This window comes from Neodiprion virginianus, chromosome 1 (assembly GCF_021901495.1).
Source record: "Neodiprion virginianus isolate iyNeoVirg1 chromosome 1, iyNeoVirg1.1, whole genome shotgun sequence".
Lineage (NCBI taxonomy): Eukaryota > Metazoa > Arthropoda > Insecta > Hymenoptera > Diprionidae > Neodiprion > Neodiprion virginianus.
The window spans coordinates 32,730,324-32,748,750 of NC_060877.1; the positions used below are offsets into that span (position 1 = coordinate 32,730,324).

Below are 18,427 nucleotides of genomic sequence, written 5' to 3' on the forward strand. Positions count from 1 at the left end.
TGTTTTATATTACGAGATCACTATCAGAAAATATATTATGACCATGAAGATATCTATATATCTGCAAATTTAAAGTTTGGCAATTTATACCTTGTTACTGAACTTTTCTATTTCTTATCCGATTCCGTACAATTGGAGTTCTTCAATTCTATGGTCGTATAATAAGTATACGTATCGAGGTATGTATGGGTCATTCAAATATATTGAGGTGAGACGGAGGCGCATGCCAAAGAATTGAAGTCGTAGAATCGCGCTCTATATGTGTCGAAAGAAATAATGTTTAAATCTGGTTGTAGAGAATCGAAAAACGGACAAAAAAAATTCATGTACAATTATCTCCCATGGCCATAGTTTGAAAGCCACAAATTGCCAAACTTCAAAATCGCAGATAAGCAGATATCTTCATTGTCGTAAATGTAGTACTTGAATTGTTTGAATTCGTATAATTTTTAAGAGGATATCGGATCTCCGTCAAGTACAGAAAATCGTATTTCACATTCTTACTTTCTTGGGTAATGAAATCTCTTCAAACTTCGGCAAATCATAGAGCTTACGATTGTGCTTGCGAGTTGGCTGAGAATAGTTTTCGAAATTCATGATAAAATACAAAAAATACTCAATGGATTCAGCTGCAATAGCGAGTCGTAACCTTAAATCGAGTAAAAACTAGCTACGAATACATCAGTGTTTCCGTCAATTTGCCAAAATATTATTAATCTACCCACAAGCACGACCATAAGACCTGTCATTTCCCAAAGTTTGAAGAGATTTCATTACCCAGAGAAAGAAAAAATTGTAAAATACGATTTACCGTATTTGACTGAGGTCCAACATCCTCTCCACCTCTACTGTCATAAAATCTCCATCTTCAACTAGGGTTCAAAAATTTTCTTACATTTCACGTAAACAACATTCTTCTGCATTATTGGATTTTAAAAATCTGGAGCTCCTAAAATAGCAAATTTAATTATCCCTCAGATTCGATTGGCTGAGAAAATTGCTAAAGAATCAGGGTTTCGTTTGTCGACGATGGATTTTTCATAAATAATTTTGCCGAATATTTGAAACACGACATTCCTACGTTTATCGTCTCGAACGATATGCACTCACAACGAGAATTGAATATCGCGGTATTTTCACCGAGTCTTATTTCACTATTATTCAGCCGTCCCCAGAAACGGTCTCCATTCGACTCCGTTCATTCTGTAATTCTAACGGGCTTTGCCGATCAAACGGAAATGTCGTGCCAGAATCAACGGGTGGTAAAAAATCGGACAATAAAATACGCGCCGCACATACTTTCACCTGAGAACTTCTTTCTGATCAATCTTGGACCCATCTCTCGCCTCCGCCCATCCAATCTTATTTCATTCCGTTGTCAATTATTGTTAGCCCAGCGTAGGAAACTGCTAGGTATTTTCTCTCCCAGACAAGGCTGAAGGCGCACCCTTACTGTTATTGTTATCACGTAAATACGCAAGTATTTCCGACCAGCTCCGGGTTACGGAGTTACTATTTTTACTGACTGAATTAATGAATACAGTCTGACAGGGTAAATACCCCCGGGTTTTTTCCCCGGGGTAAATAAACCCCTCGGAATTATGTACAAATAACGCGACATTCACGACGAAGCTTAAGCTTGGAAACCTGGAGCTTTGACTCTCGAGGTTTTTCGGCAGGAATTTAAGAAATATATTCATATTTTTGTCCTACAGACATCCGACCATCATTTCACTTCAGCGAAGTCATTATGATAATTCAATGAAGATGTGCCCGTGTTTTTGTCTGTTTTTCGAGAACGGAAATAGTCTCATTTCCAAACAATGATGGGGGAGAGGAGAAAAAACTTGGAGGGATGTTTCCGAGAGTAATCCGAGGCTTGGAGAAGGACGCGTCTTTACCTCACGTTTACATGCGGTGGGCGAGCACAAATGTTACGTCCCTTCTCTGTACGTATGATACCATTCACGTGTCACTCAAATTAAGCTCTGCTGTTGTGCTACGCATCGGTTTCATAGACGCTACCGCAGACATTGCTTGCTTGGAATCATTAATGAACCCGTCGATTCACACGACCCGGTAAAATTTGTGTGCGTGAGGAGAATTCCCGGTGAATGGCAGGATAATCAATTTACAAGCTTCTTACATCAGCGTTTGGTATTGATTTTTTTTTTTTTTTTTATTTTCCTTTGTAATAAAGAACTCTTTAGAAATCGCTAGAGCTTCGTAACAACGAAAATTCAACTGGTACATAAAATGATATTTATAACGATTACGAGCGAATTATACAAAGAATTTGAGTCAAATTTCGGTGCGTGTGTGTCACGTATCAGGTTGACGCGAATAGCGCGAATTTTCACCCCCTTGTCTCAAGTAGAATCCTCTCCGTCTGAGTGACGTCACCTGGCAACCATGCTCAGTGAAATTGAAAGTCACCCGCGATTCTGACGTGACTGTATTACCTGCCCGTCGTAATCTGACACTCGAAAATCTGTGTGTTTTCCAGAAGTAAGCCATTTCAACTTCATACACTCGATTACACTTGCGCCGGTGTACATTATATGCGGGCAATGACGAAAGAAGCGGCTTTTCTCAAATCTTCTACCTCGACTTGTAAAGAAATTTACATTGCGGTCTTCCTTGGTTCGCGTTAGGAAAAAAGAATAATTTGCTATCATAATGGAAAAGTGATCGTTCAAACTTCTTTATTTTCCTTATGTACAATTCTGCGATATATCTCTACTGCGATTCTCAATTGAAATAATTAACGTTAAGGTGTGTTGTATAATTTTCCACCAATAGCTCAATTTCTATCAACATCTGAAATTTAAATACAATACAATACGTTTCCGCAGTTTATCTACACGTAAAATTCCGTCTTAGATGATACGTCGAACTCGATTTGTTCGTTCTTGTACAACTCGACGGTCTGAAATATAATAAGAAAACACCTGTTTAAAAAGAAAATTCAAGGGGAGGAAACAAATTGGAGAACAGAGCGACAATATGCCTGATTGTGGTCTGATAACGAGATTTCAAAAGTATTTCAGGACTTTTGAGCCGAGATGCTACTTACCAAATCAATGTCTTTGTCCAATTCAGTGACTTGTTTTTCATGGGTAACTTTCAGCTTTTCTTTTTCTCGCCCTTGCTTAATCTGCACGGTTTTCCTTTCCTCCATAAACTTTTTCGTATTGTTCTGCTTCTTTTCTCTCAGTCGTCTGTCCTTGTCTCCTTTAGTCTTCAGCGCTTTGTCGTTCATCACTTCTTTCATTGTTTCTACCGAGACTTTCGCCTGATTTGCATTCATCTCTTTGATGTCTCTGCATTTGAGTGAACGTGAATCATATCCGTCTCCAGATAAAATCAACAAATATAAGGGATACTTACTTGTCCTGTTTGACTTGGAGCTGTTTGTTCTGCGTTGCTTGTACAACTTCGATTAGTTTCTTCAATTCTTCGCGTGAATTCTGGGCGTGAGTCTTGAGAAGTTCCCATTCCTCCTTTCTCTGTCTTTCCACCATCGCTGACCACTGAGCGGTCTGCTCGTTGACAACTTTCTTCACGTTAGCATCTTGGGTCAGAGCCGCCTTGCTAAAAATTAATCGATCGATCAGGTTGCAGGGAAAAATTATCGGGATGAAAATTTCCGTCGCGACGTTTACGACAAAGGCCTTAATGTGTTCAAATATTGATAACAACGGAATGCAGTCATTGTCCTATATCAATCACTCACTCCTTGCCCTTAACCAGCTTCTCAATAGCACTGCAATGATTTTTTTGCATCGTCTGTCTCTCCTTCAAGTGTTTCTTCCGCATCGTATCCAATTCCTTTTGCTGCTTCTTTCCGGTCTTCGAGAATCCTTTCTCGTGCTTCAACGACTCCATAGTAATTGGATCGAGTTTGAACTCCACTGTGGATAATAATTATTAGAGTTTCCTTGAAACCGGCCATCCGCACTCCGTAAAGAAAGGGACCGAATTCGGTAGACATTGAGTAAATTTAGGATTACACTTCAGCAATTTCAAACCAAATATACTCCCTCGCTAAAACACACTGAGTGAACTTTTTGCCAGAAATGAATTTGTATAACCAGAGGCGAACATTGAGACGTTACCAACATTGTAAGGGAGAAAACAAAACGGAACAAACCCTTTTTTGCCTCTTCCTCTTTCTTCTTCTTTTCCGCCTCCGCTTTTGAGTCAGACTGCTCGATACCCAACCCCTTCATCGCCTCATCCCGCTTCTCCGCGCCCTTGTTGAAAGCTCCAGGGTCCGACAGAGCTGCCATAAAATCTAAACACGCGAAGGATTCAATTAGTGCGAGTAGCTTGTTAAATCATACGGTCGAATAGCAGCGAACAATGTGTAATTAAATAAATACAACCGGAACTCACCCTCGAACCCATCAGGTACGTAGATTTTGAGCTCGATGTTGATGAAGAGCATGGGCAACGCCATTGGGAAGTTGGCTTCAGTCTTCAGTGAAATATGTCTGTAGCCAGCTTGAAGACCGTCAAGTGGTAGGATCCTCTGCCCGAGTAACTTTCCACTTTCCTCGTATACCCCTGCAAGTTGCCAAACAATTCACATGCCAGACTAGACTATCCATAGGAAATCGAAAAGATATCGAATTCCGAGAAGTTAACACGGTTCATCAATGTTCACAGCGACCGACGAGAGCTTAGTAACCAACCAATTCTCAGCACCGCTAAGTCGGGGAGAACAACTTTCCTAAAGAGGAACGGCTCTTCGTTGTACACCGGGTTCAATCCGTTCGCCGGTACCATCCTGGTCCTGAATTCCTTCCTGATAGTATCGGCTGGCAAACCGTACATATCCACCTCTACGTAAGTGCCTACCTTCTTGTCGGATAAGAACTGTCCGGCAATCACCTGTTGACGGAGATCAAAGTATTTCAATGTCGCTTTGGGTTAAAATGTGCCGGATGAAAGACCTTCCGACATTTGAAAACCGCTTTTGCTGTGATTGCAGTAGGATAAAGACTAAACCGGGGTTCTTATGTTTCAGACAGGCGCTTCGTTGAATACACACTTGCACGGCGCACTGAGCGGTGATAACGCCGTCCACACCCTCAGCAAAGGGATCAAAACTCCTGTCTGGTCTCCGCATGAAGTCCGGCTTCAAAAGGTATCCCGTAGTTCCATTGTACTCGAACTTTCCCTGGTTCAACTGCATCGGTAAGTCGGGTGTTTGAAAATTCAAAGCTACCATTTGGCATCCAGCATTCCAAAAGACCTGTAACAACCAACTTTCTTCATCTCCTCCCAACGTCCGTGTCAATTGATATAATACAGACTGTAGAACAAAGTACATTTTCGGTGCATCAAAGAAAGAAAAATATCAGGCCAAATTTGTACCTGCGGCATGTAATTGGACGAGTCTGCTCTCGTTCCCTTTGGATAAATTCGACTCATCTGCCTTTTGTTGTAATTAACAAACTCCACGGACGAAGTCTTGAGGTAATTAAGAGCGGCGGTCTCGGAAAATGAGGACATGTTGTGGTGGATGTTTTTCTCTGAAATCAATTATCAGCCTCAGTTGTTCAAGAAAATTCGTACGAGCGTAAGCGGCATCAATCAATATCACGGAATGGGACACCAATCGTATTCTGAGAAACTGTCCGCCTGACTCACTCTCTGCCGTTTCAAAGCTCTGAAATTTGATGGGTTGAGCGTAGTTGATCATCGAAGAAAGCCAGGGATGGCAGGCCATTGTACTTCCGCTGTATTGAATCGGAGGAGCTTCCCCTTCAGCGCCTCCCTCTCCCGGGGGACCAGCGGCTGCGGGATCCGCGGGAACTTCCTCCTGGAACAGGATAATATCAGAATATCAAAGGCTATTATCTCGGAGAGAAGATCAATGGCGGTGTCAGTTTGGTATAGTAAAATTGTTTGGAAGTCAATCATCCTTAGCGCGGCGAAGTGAAGTTATTCCAACGTTCACCAGGCACCTGGACCTGAACATTTTTTTCACACATCTGCTGTGAATTCTTTTACTGGTACCCGTACGCATGAAGGTACTACCAAAGCGATTTATTTTCAACCTCCCGAGGCGGATACCGCTTGTAAAAACAACTGCCAACGTTCTCGTGGAAAAAGGAAAACACACGTCACTGTGAAAACGACACGGAATTAGTGAAGTGAAATTGTTTATCAGGTTAAGCCAACTTTCGAGTAAGCAAAGTGATCGTCGGCTTATTAAAGGGGCCGAAAGGTTACGTAGAGTATAATAACGAGACTGGCAACTTGAAGAAGATAGTAAAACAATATTCAAAGAAGGTTTATTCCGCTAACCCTGCGTTACATCTAAAATTAAAATGTGCGAGCTTTTGCAAAGAACCTATTTTTGGTATTTCACACGATAAACGAGGTGTCTTCGTAGTAGCTTCACGTTTCAGCGCTACATACACAAGTGCACGTCGACTGCAAAATTCACCGAATCGCAGCGACAATGCATGTGCAAACGGACATTAAACCAGGATTGCGATATAAATTAACATCTGCTTTTTGCAATGAAAATATTCTGCTCCGTGACGAAAAAAGAGCACTGAAGGCGAACATTTCACCTCAACCACTACAGAATTGTGTTCAATGTCGACTAGGTATACCTTCGGTGGCTCAGCTACGGCTGGAGCACTTGCGTCCTCCACGACTTCGTCCTTAGCCTCGAATTGCCCGGACCGGAATAATTCGAGCTCGACTTTTTCAACTTCCGGTTTTAAGCGCTTATTTTTTATGAGAATCTTCCGCTTCAAAGCGCACGGGGGTGGAAGCGGAGAACCAGGTTCCAGCTGAAATAGATTTGAATTGCCATGTGTATAATTGGCTCTTTTCACAGGAAAACCTTGTGCCTTGACAAATTAGTGAGTAGATAATATTTATTCATCGCTTTATAAGTACGAGATCAAAGCGCGATATCAAGAAGCAAGGCCGTGGCAATTTTCCCCAAGTTATGTATCCGGCATTCATCAAAAATACTACCTCCTTACCAAACCATTTCAGAATTGACAAGCTCACTGAGCAGTTTGAGGAGACTCGTAAACTCGGTATATCTTACAGGATAATCCTTCAGCGGTTCCTTCAGCAACAAGTCCCCGAGTATTTCGTCACAGTATTTGGCCAATTTGTATTGCTGCTTCAGACAACAGTGGTTCTCGAAACTGAGTATTATGGGATAATCAGAAGTCACAAAGGCCGTGTCTCTCAGAGCATAAATCACGTCCTTAAAGAGGATGTCTGTGCACATGGCCTTGCCGTGAGTAATGATGGGCTCCTCGTCCTCACCCTTGCCGTCCCAGCAGTCCAGCTCGACACATCTGCACGTGAAGGAAAATTCAAAACGTGAACCACCCACGGTTATACAGGATGGTTCAAAAGCGGCTACATCGTTATTTACCTGCAGCCAGCCAAAAGCACTTGACGGTACATCTCCACAGTGCTTTTTCCACCGATTTGACGTCCGCTCAGGTAAGTGTTGTGGCTTGAATTGATGTAGTAATGAGAAAGCGGCTGATCCATTTCCATCCATTCTTCCAGCTTGTCCAGAAACACCGGCGCGTTCTCGTCGGACATGAGATAGCGGATGAAGCCATCTTTAGTCAACTTTTCTGAAGAATAAAGGTAAGATTGTACGTACGATTGAAAGCTCTCGCGTTTTGTCTGCAAAGTTCCGTTATTAATACAAGGGACAACCTACTCTCTGATTTCGCTTTATCGTCTTGCTCATAGTCGTTGATTATCTCTATGCATCGCTTATCGTCGTATAATGGATAGAGAATTTCATTGAGTCTTGGGTCCCTTTGCTTCTCGTTCATAAAGTTAATTAACTGTTCTAGATTGATGGTTTCCGCTTTTCCCTTGGTGCTGATGACAATTATGTTACAGGATCCTTACACACTTCGCAATAACTTGACCTCATTGCAAATACAATTCGATACTCACATCGACTGAAAGAGTTCCTCGATGTCATTTCGCGGACAAATTTTGTGATACAGGGCGTAGAATTTATCAAATGTGAAAGCTTCCGGCTCGATCTTATCGCTCTGTAACAAATTGCGTTAGGTGTAAGTATATTAATAGTTATCGTGCGGACTGAGGAGACTAACAATAAGAGTACTTACCTTTCCACTCGGTAATCCCAGATCAGCCAACGCTTGGTAAACCAGTTTTTCAGTTTTCCCCGAGGCGAAGGTTTTCGAAATAACTTTAACGGGCACCTTTCCCTTCGGATCAACAGAAAAACTCATTCTTTTCCAACTGTAACGATAATTAACCGGGCTTTTATCCTTGAAGGCGTTAGCGGTACGTGGTGATTTCTCGCGGTATTATAACAAGGTGATTACCACTTACTGCTTCATCAACTGCGTTCTGGGACAGACGTTGCTGGCCTTCGTATTATGCGTGATTAACCGCAGCCCACTTTGCCAGTCCTGGTAACGATAAAGGTGGATAAAACAAATTTTTTATTCTTCGATTCACTGATCAAGTGCCTTTACGCAGGGAGGCGAATTCTTTGATGGAAATATTTTCAGTTTGACCCCATTGGCTTATACCCTCATATAACGTGGATACAGTATCGCCGATCTTCAAGATTTCGAGATTGAGGGGACAAGAGTTCCATGGGGGGAGGTAACACGTGTGTTCTAGATGTTTTGAAAATACCTTGGCCGTTTGTGCGTCCGGACAAACTACGTGCTGATAGTGAATATTCGTGTAATCCGTTCCCGAACATATCGTTAAACTCTTCTCGTCGAGTTGTTCTGCAGTACCGTGTTTGCCGAGTTTGTTGCACAGTTTGGGATCCTTGAAAAAATTTGCAAAATCTTGAACGGTGTTCTATACCAAATATTTCCAGACCCGCAGAACGATGAAAATATTTGGGAGAATCCTCCCGAGGCCGTCCGGCATCCGGAACCTCGAATAGCTTACCTTGGGCGTCCCTCCGTACCTTATGTCACTCACTTGGGCCAACTCAATAACGTCACCGTCCTGAAAATATCCCAACGTCAGTCGGTTTATGGAATCTTCGAATTCTGTTTGCCTTGTACATCATCCCAATTCCATCGGAGGTCTCAAATTCCATGGCTTTGACAAATACCCCCTTCTTTTCGCAGAGCGAAAGTCACGGGAAACGCAGGAGTAGCACTTAACGAGGTATGTCATCGGTGACGCATATAAGAAACTACCTCAACGCTTGCCACAAAGGAAACTACGAGAAAGGCAGTTTCTTTGAACGATGGGAATTCAAACAGATGCTGCTTGATCTCGGATAGAAACGTCGAAAACAGTAAGTTTTTTCTTTTTTTTTTTTGTGAAATTGATAAGCGAACTGTTGTACGAGGTTGGGCGATAACGAATCGAAGGTGAAATAGATAATTAGAATCTGAAGATGAACTCTTAATCGAATACCTTCCCATCGCTTTTCCAGTAAATGAAGAAGCCGTATTCGTCAACTTTGAACACACAATCGGGCTCGTATTCAGTGTTCTCCTTGTCCTCGAACCATCTGTCGAAAGTTGACCCATTTCTGAGGAGCTCGGGAACTTCGATTTGCCAATTGAACTCAAACTTTTTCGTCATTATCTCTTTCGCGTCGGGTTGAAATCTGTATCTTTTTATCGACCGAATGCAAACGAAATCAAGGACTTACGGGGAAATACGCTTAACGCGTATTTCGGATCTGAACTAATTCCGAAACTGAATAATGCCGGGACAGAAATGCGCGAGTGACATTATGGTGGAAACTCTCTTTGTTGCCTGCACCCGTCGAACTAACTCGGATTTTCACATAATGCAATTAGCCTAATCGAATTCCCCGGTTTAAACTAGATTCTAGAGAGCAACGCGCGGGTTTTCCTCCCACTCCTTCCATTTCCGGCTTCAGGGCTAACGTGTGGCGACGCGCGATAAGTTTTATCTACTACGAGAGCCCAAATACACCTTCTAAAGTTGCAAAAACAGCCTTACATACGTTTCCTTCGCATTGTTTCCGAACCTGCGCCAACCTAAAGCCAAGTGATACCTCAAAAGGGAAGAGGGAGAGGGAAACCTTAAGTCGTCGTAATTGATTGGCTGAGCAGTCGGTTCAACTCTAAACTCGGCAATTGAGATCGCCCTTTTCAATTTTACTCTGTATCTGATGTTTGTTTATGTGATGTTCAATGGAAAATAGCGATACGATATTTAAAATTAAAATACCCTGACACCTACCTCGGTAATAAGAACACGAGAATATAAGTTCAGAACTAAATTTACCTCCCCTTAATTCCTCTATATCCGGCAGTAAGCTCAGAAACAATTAAGCCATCGCGTTTAATTATACATATTTCAATTATAAACACCTGTGAGTATTCAAATTATTTTAAGTTTAGCCCGAATTGGATGTTTCCAAAAGTAGGAGTACACGTTTGAATTTTGTCGGCGGAGTAGCTCATGGGAGCAAAAAGCTAAGCCAACTTTCAGTCGTCCTTATAGTAGCTCATTAAAGAATACAAATTGAAAAGTTTCTCAATTGTTTAAAATTCAGCTCCCTGTAGGTAGTACAGCTGTGGTTCCCCGTCAACTTTTCGTAAGTAAATTTCCGCGAAGATTAGCCTGCAGCACCGAGTTAAGAGATCCTGTTTCAGTTTGCGAGCGTAATGAATAAATCTTGGCATCGCATAGTCATTAATCAATTCCAAATTTAGATCCACTTGCGCCAGATACTGCTCGGTGACCACTAATGTACCTAGCTGCAGCCGTCTGACAAATTACAATGCAATCCAGTTAGTCATTTGACGTGCTGCATGGAGACAAACGAATTTCGGGGAATTCCTTGATAATAAAACAACCTTTTTTTTTTCTTTCTTTTCCAATATGACCTCAGTTACATTCTTGAACTTACAGACGATGAGAAATTACGAAGTCTGCACTCAAGTAGGTCTCCAGCAGACAGTCCTCGAAAGTAATCACCGTGAAGGTACACTGCTAGAGAGTAATAAAATCTTCGTAACACTTTTACGCGGAATATTGCAAAGCCAAAAAAAGTATGAATCGTTACGGCGCTGGACAATTATAATTAAAAGGCCAAAGAATAGCTTTTACAAATATTGATCAGGCATTGATCAGAAGTTTTTTTATCAATATCGTGAGGGAACAATAACGTAATAATGGTGTAAAGCATTTATTGTACTGATGCAACCGTAAAAGTAGTCGAATGCCTGTACAAAACTTATTGGTTACTGTCGGAGATTTATTAAGTGTTCGTCTGTAACCTATTCATATCAATCGCGCGTGAAAGACGGATACCCGTCATATCTTTGAATCATAAATCATAATACACTTAGGATGCAAGGCACTCGTAATGGACTGTCACTCATTGTCAGTACATATAAGAAGCTGCGAAACTATAGATAGAATGCCTTTCGAAATATAACTCCGGAATTTCTTGCAAATATGCAATTAATACCTGTATTTCATAAATGGGCGCTATTGGATACCAGCTATAATCATCAAAACTAACATAACTAATACGGATAAATTATTTCTAATTGAAAGATTGTGCCAGGTACGTCTTACCTTCGGTTAGTAAAACAGATATCACTCTCGCTCTTGAATTATTGGCTAGTAGAAGCGCCTAAGCATCGGCAACGGTCATACACAATTTTATACAACTTCGATTTTCGACATTTTTTGAGCCTGATTATCTTATCAATGTAAAAAACATTTTCTCTGCCGTTTTTTTATTACCGCTTTGCGTCGTAAATTATTTGATCTATCGAGCTTCATCGACATCTAAAGAAAAAAAAATGTAATGATAAATTTTCTATTTCATTGAATATAGGTGAAAATTGAAATTCAACTAAATCCAATTGATCGACAGCTGTGCCCAACGTAGCACAATTATTAATTACTCCAAAATTTCCCAGGTATCATAACATTTTCTCTTTTTGCTGCTCAACGAAGTTCTGAATTACTGACAGCTTGTAGACAGCGATGGAAGCAACAGATCCAGCACATGCTCCGACCCAGTAAACGATCACATGTTCCATGAAGGATGTGCCCAAACAGCCATATTTCAACGAGGTTGCGAGAGCCGGATTGAAGTAGCCTCCGGAGTAATTAAAGGCTGAAAAATTCATTTCAAGCATTCAGTAATCTAGGAAACTTCGTTCGTAAAAAATTTGCGACGCGCACGATGTATCGCAAACTTCTCGTCAATCCATTACCAGTTATCTCTGTTCTCCGTTTTTCACATACAGGCAATATAATCTGTACGCATGCAAAGTGCACAACTTGTTAGACGACACCAACTCACCGGCCACAACCAGGGAAGTCCCGATAAAGGAATCGATGATAGTGCTGAACCTTGGATTCAGTTCACCCAGACCGCGGGAAACGACGCGGTAAATGCACGTTGCAACGCACTCAACAAACGCCCCGTAAATTATGGGTACCTGTAAAAGAATCGGTGTAACTATGCAGAAATGTTTTTATCGGTTGTCTGGCAATAGCGGAGTGAAGACACTGCGTACCTGCAAATCCGTTGTGCAATCTTCGAAAGCCTTATCCTTGTGCGTCGGAACTATTTCCAGGGCCCAGAGCAGCTGAATGTACCTAAAGACGACCAATCCACCAACAAGCTCAGCCCATATCAGGAGGAAAGCTACTCGCAAACTTTTCTTCCCTTCGATGACTTCCTCGATGTGAGTATAAGGACAAGCCGAGGCGTCGCCCCAGTTCATCGACCACCAGATCGTCAGAAGGAACAAGTAAATCGCGTACACTGACACCCCCCAGTTTTCGGCCACTGTATGTTCGATAAGAAATACCTCCGTATAATTTATAAGTATGGGAAACACGGGACACGTCAAAAAATACGATTACTGAACGGGAAGCGGGTTAACAGGAAGGCGCGATTTTTCACCAACAAATACGTAACATTGTAATCTTCCTCCATCACCACCTTCATTTGAATATAGAGGGGCACGTCGAAAATAAGTAGAATCGTTGCAAGCTCCAAATGCTAATGACAACTGTTTAGCATGCATCGTCTGTCGTTGGCCGTGACAAAAGTTACCCGTCTTCACAAAAAACGAAAAATTTTCCGGAATACTAATTCACGCGAATCTCATCCATTTCTTACAACAATGTTTTTCCCGGCCTGATATTCTGCAATAATTGATGCTTCGAGAAACGACTTGTTTACGACTTCAGAGGACAAAAACATCGAAGTGAAATATCGAAGATCATTAAAATCTGAGGCTTGGTACCGTTCAATTAATCAGAAACGGAGAATTATGCGACGCATCAATCCAATCCGTTTCATTGAACGACCACGCGATCCACAAGGTCTCTGTTAAACATGACCGACAAATTCCCAGCTGTGTCAAGATGAATTACCGAATTATGCCACTGTGCATACACGTCACGTGTCGAATTACTTACGGGATCGCGATGGAAATTGGACCGGATACGCAGTCGAAACTGCAGCCAGGCTACCAGGCATTAGCAGCTACGCATGGCTTACCGATAATAAGCTCGAAGCACGCTCCGCAAAGTTCAGCGGTCGCAATTCCTTCCAGAAACAAAGACTTGACGAGGGGTTCCTTCACGTAGTATTCGACGTATCTTCTCGCCCAATATGCTATCAGGCTTGTAACAACGATGTAAAGGGTCGATATCGCCAACGCTAGTGATGCGACTTCCATTTTTTAACTGAAATTTCAATTCAATTCGAATGAAATTTGATCACTGAATTCTTTTTATGCCTATGAAACTATGAGTTTGACAATCGCCACACCTTACAATCTAGAACTTCACCTAATCGTCGTTTGACTTGTGGGTTCACTGATTACTGTATGCTAAAGACGACGTGCAATAAGACTGATGTACGCGTCAAATATTTCAATTGAATACTTCACCGTTAACCAAAGCACTTCTCGTACCAATTCGATGGCAAGCAATGACACGTATTCAATTACTACGTATTGAAATGAAATTAACTAGTAACGGAGAATAATTCGTTAAATAATACATCTTTAGTACAATTTCAACTGTGCTTATGAAATATTACTTTATGGATACATATTTAAAAGTACATTCATTCGACATATGTCGAAGTATGCGAAGGTAAACATGCCCTTGTATATTGAACTAACATGTCATACACATATCGAATATCTGAAACATTTTGTACATACATTGAACATTTGTTTTGTACGTTCGGTAAAATATTGACTGTTGTATGGGTTATCACTTCACAATGCTCTGAAGATATTACGTAAAACCTGAAGTATATTCAAAATCTACGGTACATTTAGACTTTCCCATAAACGAACTACATCACACATGCAAGTATTCGAAGCGTGCCACTGCATACTTGTGCACGTTGTTTTCATGGCCTTATTTGCAGCCGTTGTAGTTAATAAACGGTCACTGCTATAATATTATATTCGTTGCACGTCAGACTTACCGCAGAACGAGATCAGCTGTTGTATGTTTATTCAAACGATGCGCGAAGGTTCGTAAAAATGTGTTCGTCGTCTAGTAATCGCCGCTCACTGCACCGCTGAATTCCAATTGTAATTGGCAGTCTTAGTACATCGGAACATTCGGCTTCCTTTCAATTTTATCGAGGAAAACTGTGTCGCCGAATTTATCGAATAACATATCTAACAAGTTCTTTGGACCGCTTGGAATAGAGCAGCGCTTGAACACTATTTAAAACTAGCAAATATATACCTTGAAGCTTTAAATAGTTTTCCTCGTCTCACCCAACGTGAGGAAGTTGTGCAGATGCGTGTGTATCTCTGCATGACCCAACACACACTGTTTTTGATCGTCGATTTAAATTTGAATGCACCAGTTCTAATTGTCCCGGATAATTTCACGGCTGCACTCTTATCCGATGCCATTGAACTCGCGCGAGATTTGCGGCGATTCGAATTTATTTAAAAATTACTGCAGGTCAAATTTGACTCCAACAGAGCCTCCTCGTAAACATTTACATTACATGATAACGCGCGGTACAAACCGGAGTGATTGAACTCATGTAGCAAGTGATTGAACGAGCTCATAGTTTCATTGGCCAGAGTATTATCTACACGTGTGTAGAATTAAGTGTAGACGTCGTGAGGAGAGAATACTAAAGATTATCATCAGCCAGATACAGACGCATATAATAACGCACTTGTAATGCGTCAGCGGTGAGGTTTAGAATAAATCCGCTGATCTTGGGCATAGTTAATTCGTTTATTTAAATTTTATAAGGAAATGAGTGAAGAAATTTCTCGACTGATTAACGGCCATCAAATATCAAGTAACAGGGTGCAGAAGTCCAAATTCTAAGAAATGTATTTGACTTTGTTTCTTTATTAATAATTTAGTAACTACAAGTACACGCTTCTTTAGTTTGCAATTTTTTCGCGTACGTATAAGAAAAACATGTGAAAAAAATAACACAACACATTCATCGTAATCGTGTGCAGTTTTCTGATTTTCTTCTTATCGAGTTTTTCGTGTTGAAAATACTGCGTATAAAATGCTGACTGAAATCTACTCTGGTATATAATATTTCAGTGGAGGAACTAAAGGTTGGAACAAATTGTGCGCATTAAATGGTATAACAGTTGACCGACACTTTATTTAATCTTGAAAGTGACGACAAAAAGAAAAGACAATTAATCCATTAAAATTAATTATTATAGTTTTCTTGGATTGTGACAGTATCAACGACCTTGTCATACTTAGATAAATGAGAATATTACCTAGGCAATTTGTGTAAAGATGCTAGTTTCATACGAACAATATTACGTACGTAGTCATGATCTAGTCCATGCGATTTAATTTTTCGTTGTCAGACTACTTTCTTCATCGTAAGTTGATGGGACTGCAACAAATTTTTCAACATCAGTAATTTCATTTTCAAACAAGTATTTGCGCAACAATCAAACACTAACACGTATCTAAATATCTAGTATCTCTAGCCTACTTGGCTTTGTGGAGAACGCTTCGCCGGTCGATGATAGGTGATAAAGTCTTCTTCCATATAATGGTGTTGATCTATCACGGTACATTTTGGCCGATCGGCGGTGGTCGATGAGGCTTTTATTATAGTAATTCTGAAACCATAAATAAAGTAACTCATTAACGGAAAATTTTATGAATACCTCCTGGGTAGTTTCAAAAGGCTTATTAAATGGAGGGATAATTTTAGAATACGCATTTTATGTTATTAATTAACTGTATTTTAGTTAGTGGCAAAGCAATCAGTCGAGAAGTACATCAGAATTTAAAAGAAACTCATGTTATTTGTCCTCACATTAAGCAGAAGCATCTTCTTCTTTATTGCGTCAACAGCCATCATTGCCGGAACATTTTTGCAATCATTGGAAAGTTCTGTTTCCTCACGTTGGAAGTAGTTCACATTCGTCGATTTTATTTCACCACATTTGTGGAAAGCCAGCTCTCCATCCAGGTATTTGGGTGCCTTGAATATTATTATAAATATCAATAATCATAACGCGGTCTAAGGTTATTAGTTGGATGGTAAAAGGTAGTCTAACTATGTCTCCGAAATATCCTGTTCGTTATGAATATTATAAATACAGCTATATCACAATCTTGCGACTGAACCTATTTATCATTTCAAATGGAACGTTTTCGGAAACTCCGGGGGCTGATTAATGAATTCGACTTACGGCCTGCTGTGTCAGCGAATAGTTACCGCTCTTCTTCGTCGGACTGTAAAATATTGAAAAATTTGAGTTAGTGGCTGATGACATAGAATTCATTCAAAAACGCATGCTGTCTAACGATAGAGTAAAAGTTAAATTGCAAAATTGAGCCCCTAAACAGGGTGAGGTTTAATGAGTACTCACCTGAGAAAAGTTGTAAATTCTCCAAGGCTTGTATCCATTTCATCCAGAAATAGATTAGTGTTACTTTGTTCACTACCCTCATCAGAACCCGAAAATGGGCCTTGGCCAATTTCGACCACAAAGTTTATTTGAAACGTTTGGTCCGTCACCAAAGAAACATCAGTGTCCGGACCGAACGAGATGTTTGCCTGAAAAAAAAATGTGTAATTATAATTCTGAATTTTAAAAGTCCCGTAAAATTCACTATGATAAAAATTATAATCAATTACCACTGATTTTTTATAATAAAAAATTTTAGTCTATAGCCTATTTTATCAATGTTTTAGAAATGTTGAAAATTACACATAGTATAAGTTACCTGCTCCAATAGATCCTGTACGGTACATTCTTCGTTAGGTATGTCAAAAGTAATTAATCTTTGCTGTCGATTCGGCAAAACAACCAGCATCTTTGCTGTGTTTCCATTAATCTGGCGTTGAACAATGCAAGTCTGAGGATTATCAATGGGCTTCTGTACGAATGTAAGGTTGGGACCAGAAGTAGATTTTAAACTATCCGTTTGTAATCCGCTAGTCTGTTTTGGCGATTCCTTTCTTCCATACTCCATTTTTCGAAACTTTTGTAATAAAAAATCGTATGTGATTGCTTTTTTCTGCACTTCTCATACATACCAATTTCAAATTCAGAAACAATCCTCGTACTATGTCGCTGTTAATGTAACATATGCGTAGCAAAAATTATTGTTGATACGTGGAGAGTGATCGAGTACTTACATAGGAAAGAAATAATTTTTGTGATTCAGGTTTTTACGGTTCAGGGATTCACGTAACTTTAATACTTATTCAAAAGATTCGCAACACACTGTATTTTTTTTCAAGTTTGAAGAAATGTATTTCGCTTAACGCTTAAGTTTTTTGTAATACAAGGGATGGGAAAGCGTAGAAATTTTCTAACAATCTTCAAAATTGAAATATAACTGTGGGTCGAAGAAAAACATATCTCCCAAATCCGACAACGTGAGCAGCGGCTATGTGGGCTTTGCGGCACGTTTGAATTCACCCGTTTTGTTTACAATCACTTTTTTCAGAAGCGTATAATAGACAAATCTATCCTACAACTGACCTACGCTATCTACGTAAACACACACGCCGAACATTTAGATGTGAGAAATGGCTATGCTTGAATTATTGTACAATATTTTTCCGAACGAATCAAAAATGACATCAAAAAATAAATATTATTGTTAGTGGCCGCATGTTCGTTAATATTGGCTGAAGCCACACGTGATCACGAACTTGCTTTTTAGTTCTAAGGTAATGGTCAACGTATTCTATTTTATTTTACAATTATCAATGTCAATAACTCAACATTGTTTCGATTGCTAAGCACTATTTAGAGATACACCTTTAGAGAATAATAACGCATACCTTAAAGTTGTAATGAACAATTTTTCAAGCTTCCAAAATCCTACCAGCACCCCTTCACACGATGGTAAATGTATGACGATATTAACGCGACGATTGACTGAAGGACCGTGACGCAAT

At 40.3% G+C, this 18,427-nt stretch overlaps 3 protein-coding genes across 6 annotated transcripts; all 3 read right to left on the reverse strand.

Annotated features, from left to right (window-relative positions):
- Window positions 1–2,688: 2,688 nt before the first annotated feature.
- On the reverse strand, window positions 2,689–9,786 carry LOC124309646 (1-phosphatidylinositol 4,5-bisphosphate phosphodiesterase-like). The gene is made up of 20 exons (XM_046773496.1): window positions 9,433–9,786; window positions 8,953–9,012; window positions 8,686–8,826; window positions 8,374–8,453; window positions 8,145–8,280; window positions 7,966–8,066; window positions 7,721–7,887; window positions 7,421–7,631; window positions 7,082–7,340; window positions 6,633–6,815; window positions 5,659–5,830; window positions 5,383–5,540; window positions 5,057–5,260; window positions 4,698–4,896; window positions 4,399–4,569; window positions 4,154–4,297; window positions 3,737–3,914; window positions 3,391–3,594; window positions 3,077–3,323; window positions 2,689–2,929 (listed from the first exon to the last, which is right to left on the reverse strand). The coding sequence occupies exons 1-20, from the start codon at window positions 9,601–9,603 to the stop codon at window positions 2,861–2,863; spliced, it is 3,255 nt and encodes a 1,084-aa protein (XP_046629452.1). The 5' UTR covers window positions 9,604–9,786; the 3' UTR covers window positions 2,689–2,860.
- Window positions 9,787–11,169: 1,383 nt separating this feature from the next.
- LOC124309893 (aquaporin-11) lies at window positions 11,170–14,741 on the reverse strand. The gene is made up of 5 exons (XM_046773572.1): window positions 14,477–14,741; window positions 13,532–13,719; window positions 12,537–12,811; window positions 12,320–12,458; window positions 11,170–12,130 (listed from the first exon to the last, which is right to left on the reverse strand). Exons 2-5 carry the CDS (start codon window positions 13,710–13,712, stop codon window positions 11,934–11,936), a joined length of 792 nt encoding a protein of 263 aa, XP_046629528.1. The 5' UTR covers window positions 13,713–13,719; window positions 14,477–14,741; the 3' UTR covers window positions 11,170–11,933.
- An 811-nt stretch (window positions 14,742–15,552) lies between these two features.
- LOC124309853 (uncharacterized) lies at window positions 15,553–18,408 on the reverse strand. 4 transcript variants are annotated; one of them, XM_046773567.1, is made up of 8 exons: window positions 18,311–18,378; window positions 17,883–18,014; window positions 17,242–17,499; window positions 16,884–17,071; window positions 16,704–16,746; window positions 16,325–16,492; window positions 15,995–16,124; window positions 15,555–15,892 (listed from the first exon to the last, which is right to left on the reverse strand). In XM_046773567.1, exons 3-8 carry the CDS (start codon window positions 17,488–17,490, stop codon window positions 15,846–15,848), a joined length of 825 nt encoding a protein of 274 aa, XP_046629523.1. In that variant the 5' UTR covers window positions 17,491–17,499; window positions 17,883–18,014; window positions 18,311–18,378; the 3' UTR covers window positions 15,555–15,845. The 4 variants fall into 4 exon arrangements, with proteins under 4 accessions (XP_046629527.1, XP_046629523.1, XP_046629521.1 ...); XM_046773571.1 differs by lacking the exon at window positions 17,883–18,014 and having other exon boundaries at window positions 15,553–15,892; window positions 15,963–16,124; window positions 18,311–18,408; XM_046773565.1 differs by lacking the exons at window positions 17,883–18,014; window positions 18,311–18,378 and adding an exon at window positions 17,657–17,866.
- Window positions 18,409–18,427: the final 19 nt, after the last annotated feature.

Bases quoted from the DNA above. Each gene is read 5' to 3' on its own strand.
- LOC124309646 (XM_046773496.1), bottom strand. From the start codon at position 9,603: ATGACGAAAAAGTTTGAGTTCAATTGGCAAATCGAAGTTCCCGAGCTC. The intron at 8,067-8,144 runs GTAAGTACTCTT...AATTTGTTACAG, and splicing joins TGGGATTACCGAGTGGAAAG to AGCGATAAGATCGAGCCGGA. The intron at 7,341-7,420 runs GTAAATAACGAT...CTTCACGTGCAG, and splicing joins GTGCTTTTGGCTGGCTGCAG to ATGTGTCGAGCTGGACTGCT.
- LOC124309893 (XM_046773572.1), bottom strand. From the start codon at position 13,712: ATGGAAGTCGCATCACTAGCGTTGGCGATATCGACCCTTTACATCGTT. The intron at 12,459-12,536 runs GTACGCAGTGTC...ATTCTTTTACAG, and splicing joins ATTGCACAACGGATTTGCAG to GTACCCATAATTTACGGGGC. The intron at 12,131-12,319 runs GTGAGTTGGTGT...TGAATTTTTCAG, and splicing joins GACTTCCCTGGTTGTGGCCG to CCTTTAATTACTCCGGAGGC.
- LOC124309853 (XM_046773567.1), bottom strand. From the start codon at position 17,490: ATGGAGTATGGAAGAAAGGAATCGCCAAAACAGACTAGCGGATTACAA. The intron at 16,493-16,703 runs GTAAGTCGAATT...ATAATATTCAAG, and splicing joins ATTCGCTGACACAGCAGGCC to GCACCCAAATACCTGGATGG. The intron at 16,125-16,324 runs GTGAGGACAAAT...TTATGGTTTCAG, and splicing joins AGAAGATGCTTCTGCTTAAT to AATTACTATAATAAAAGCCT.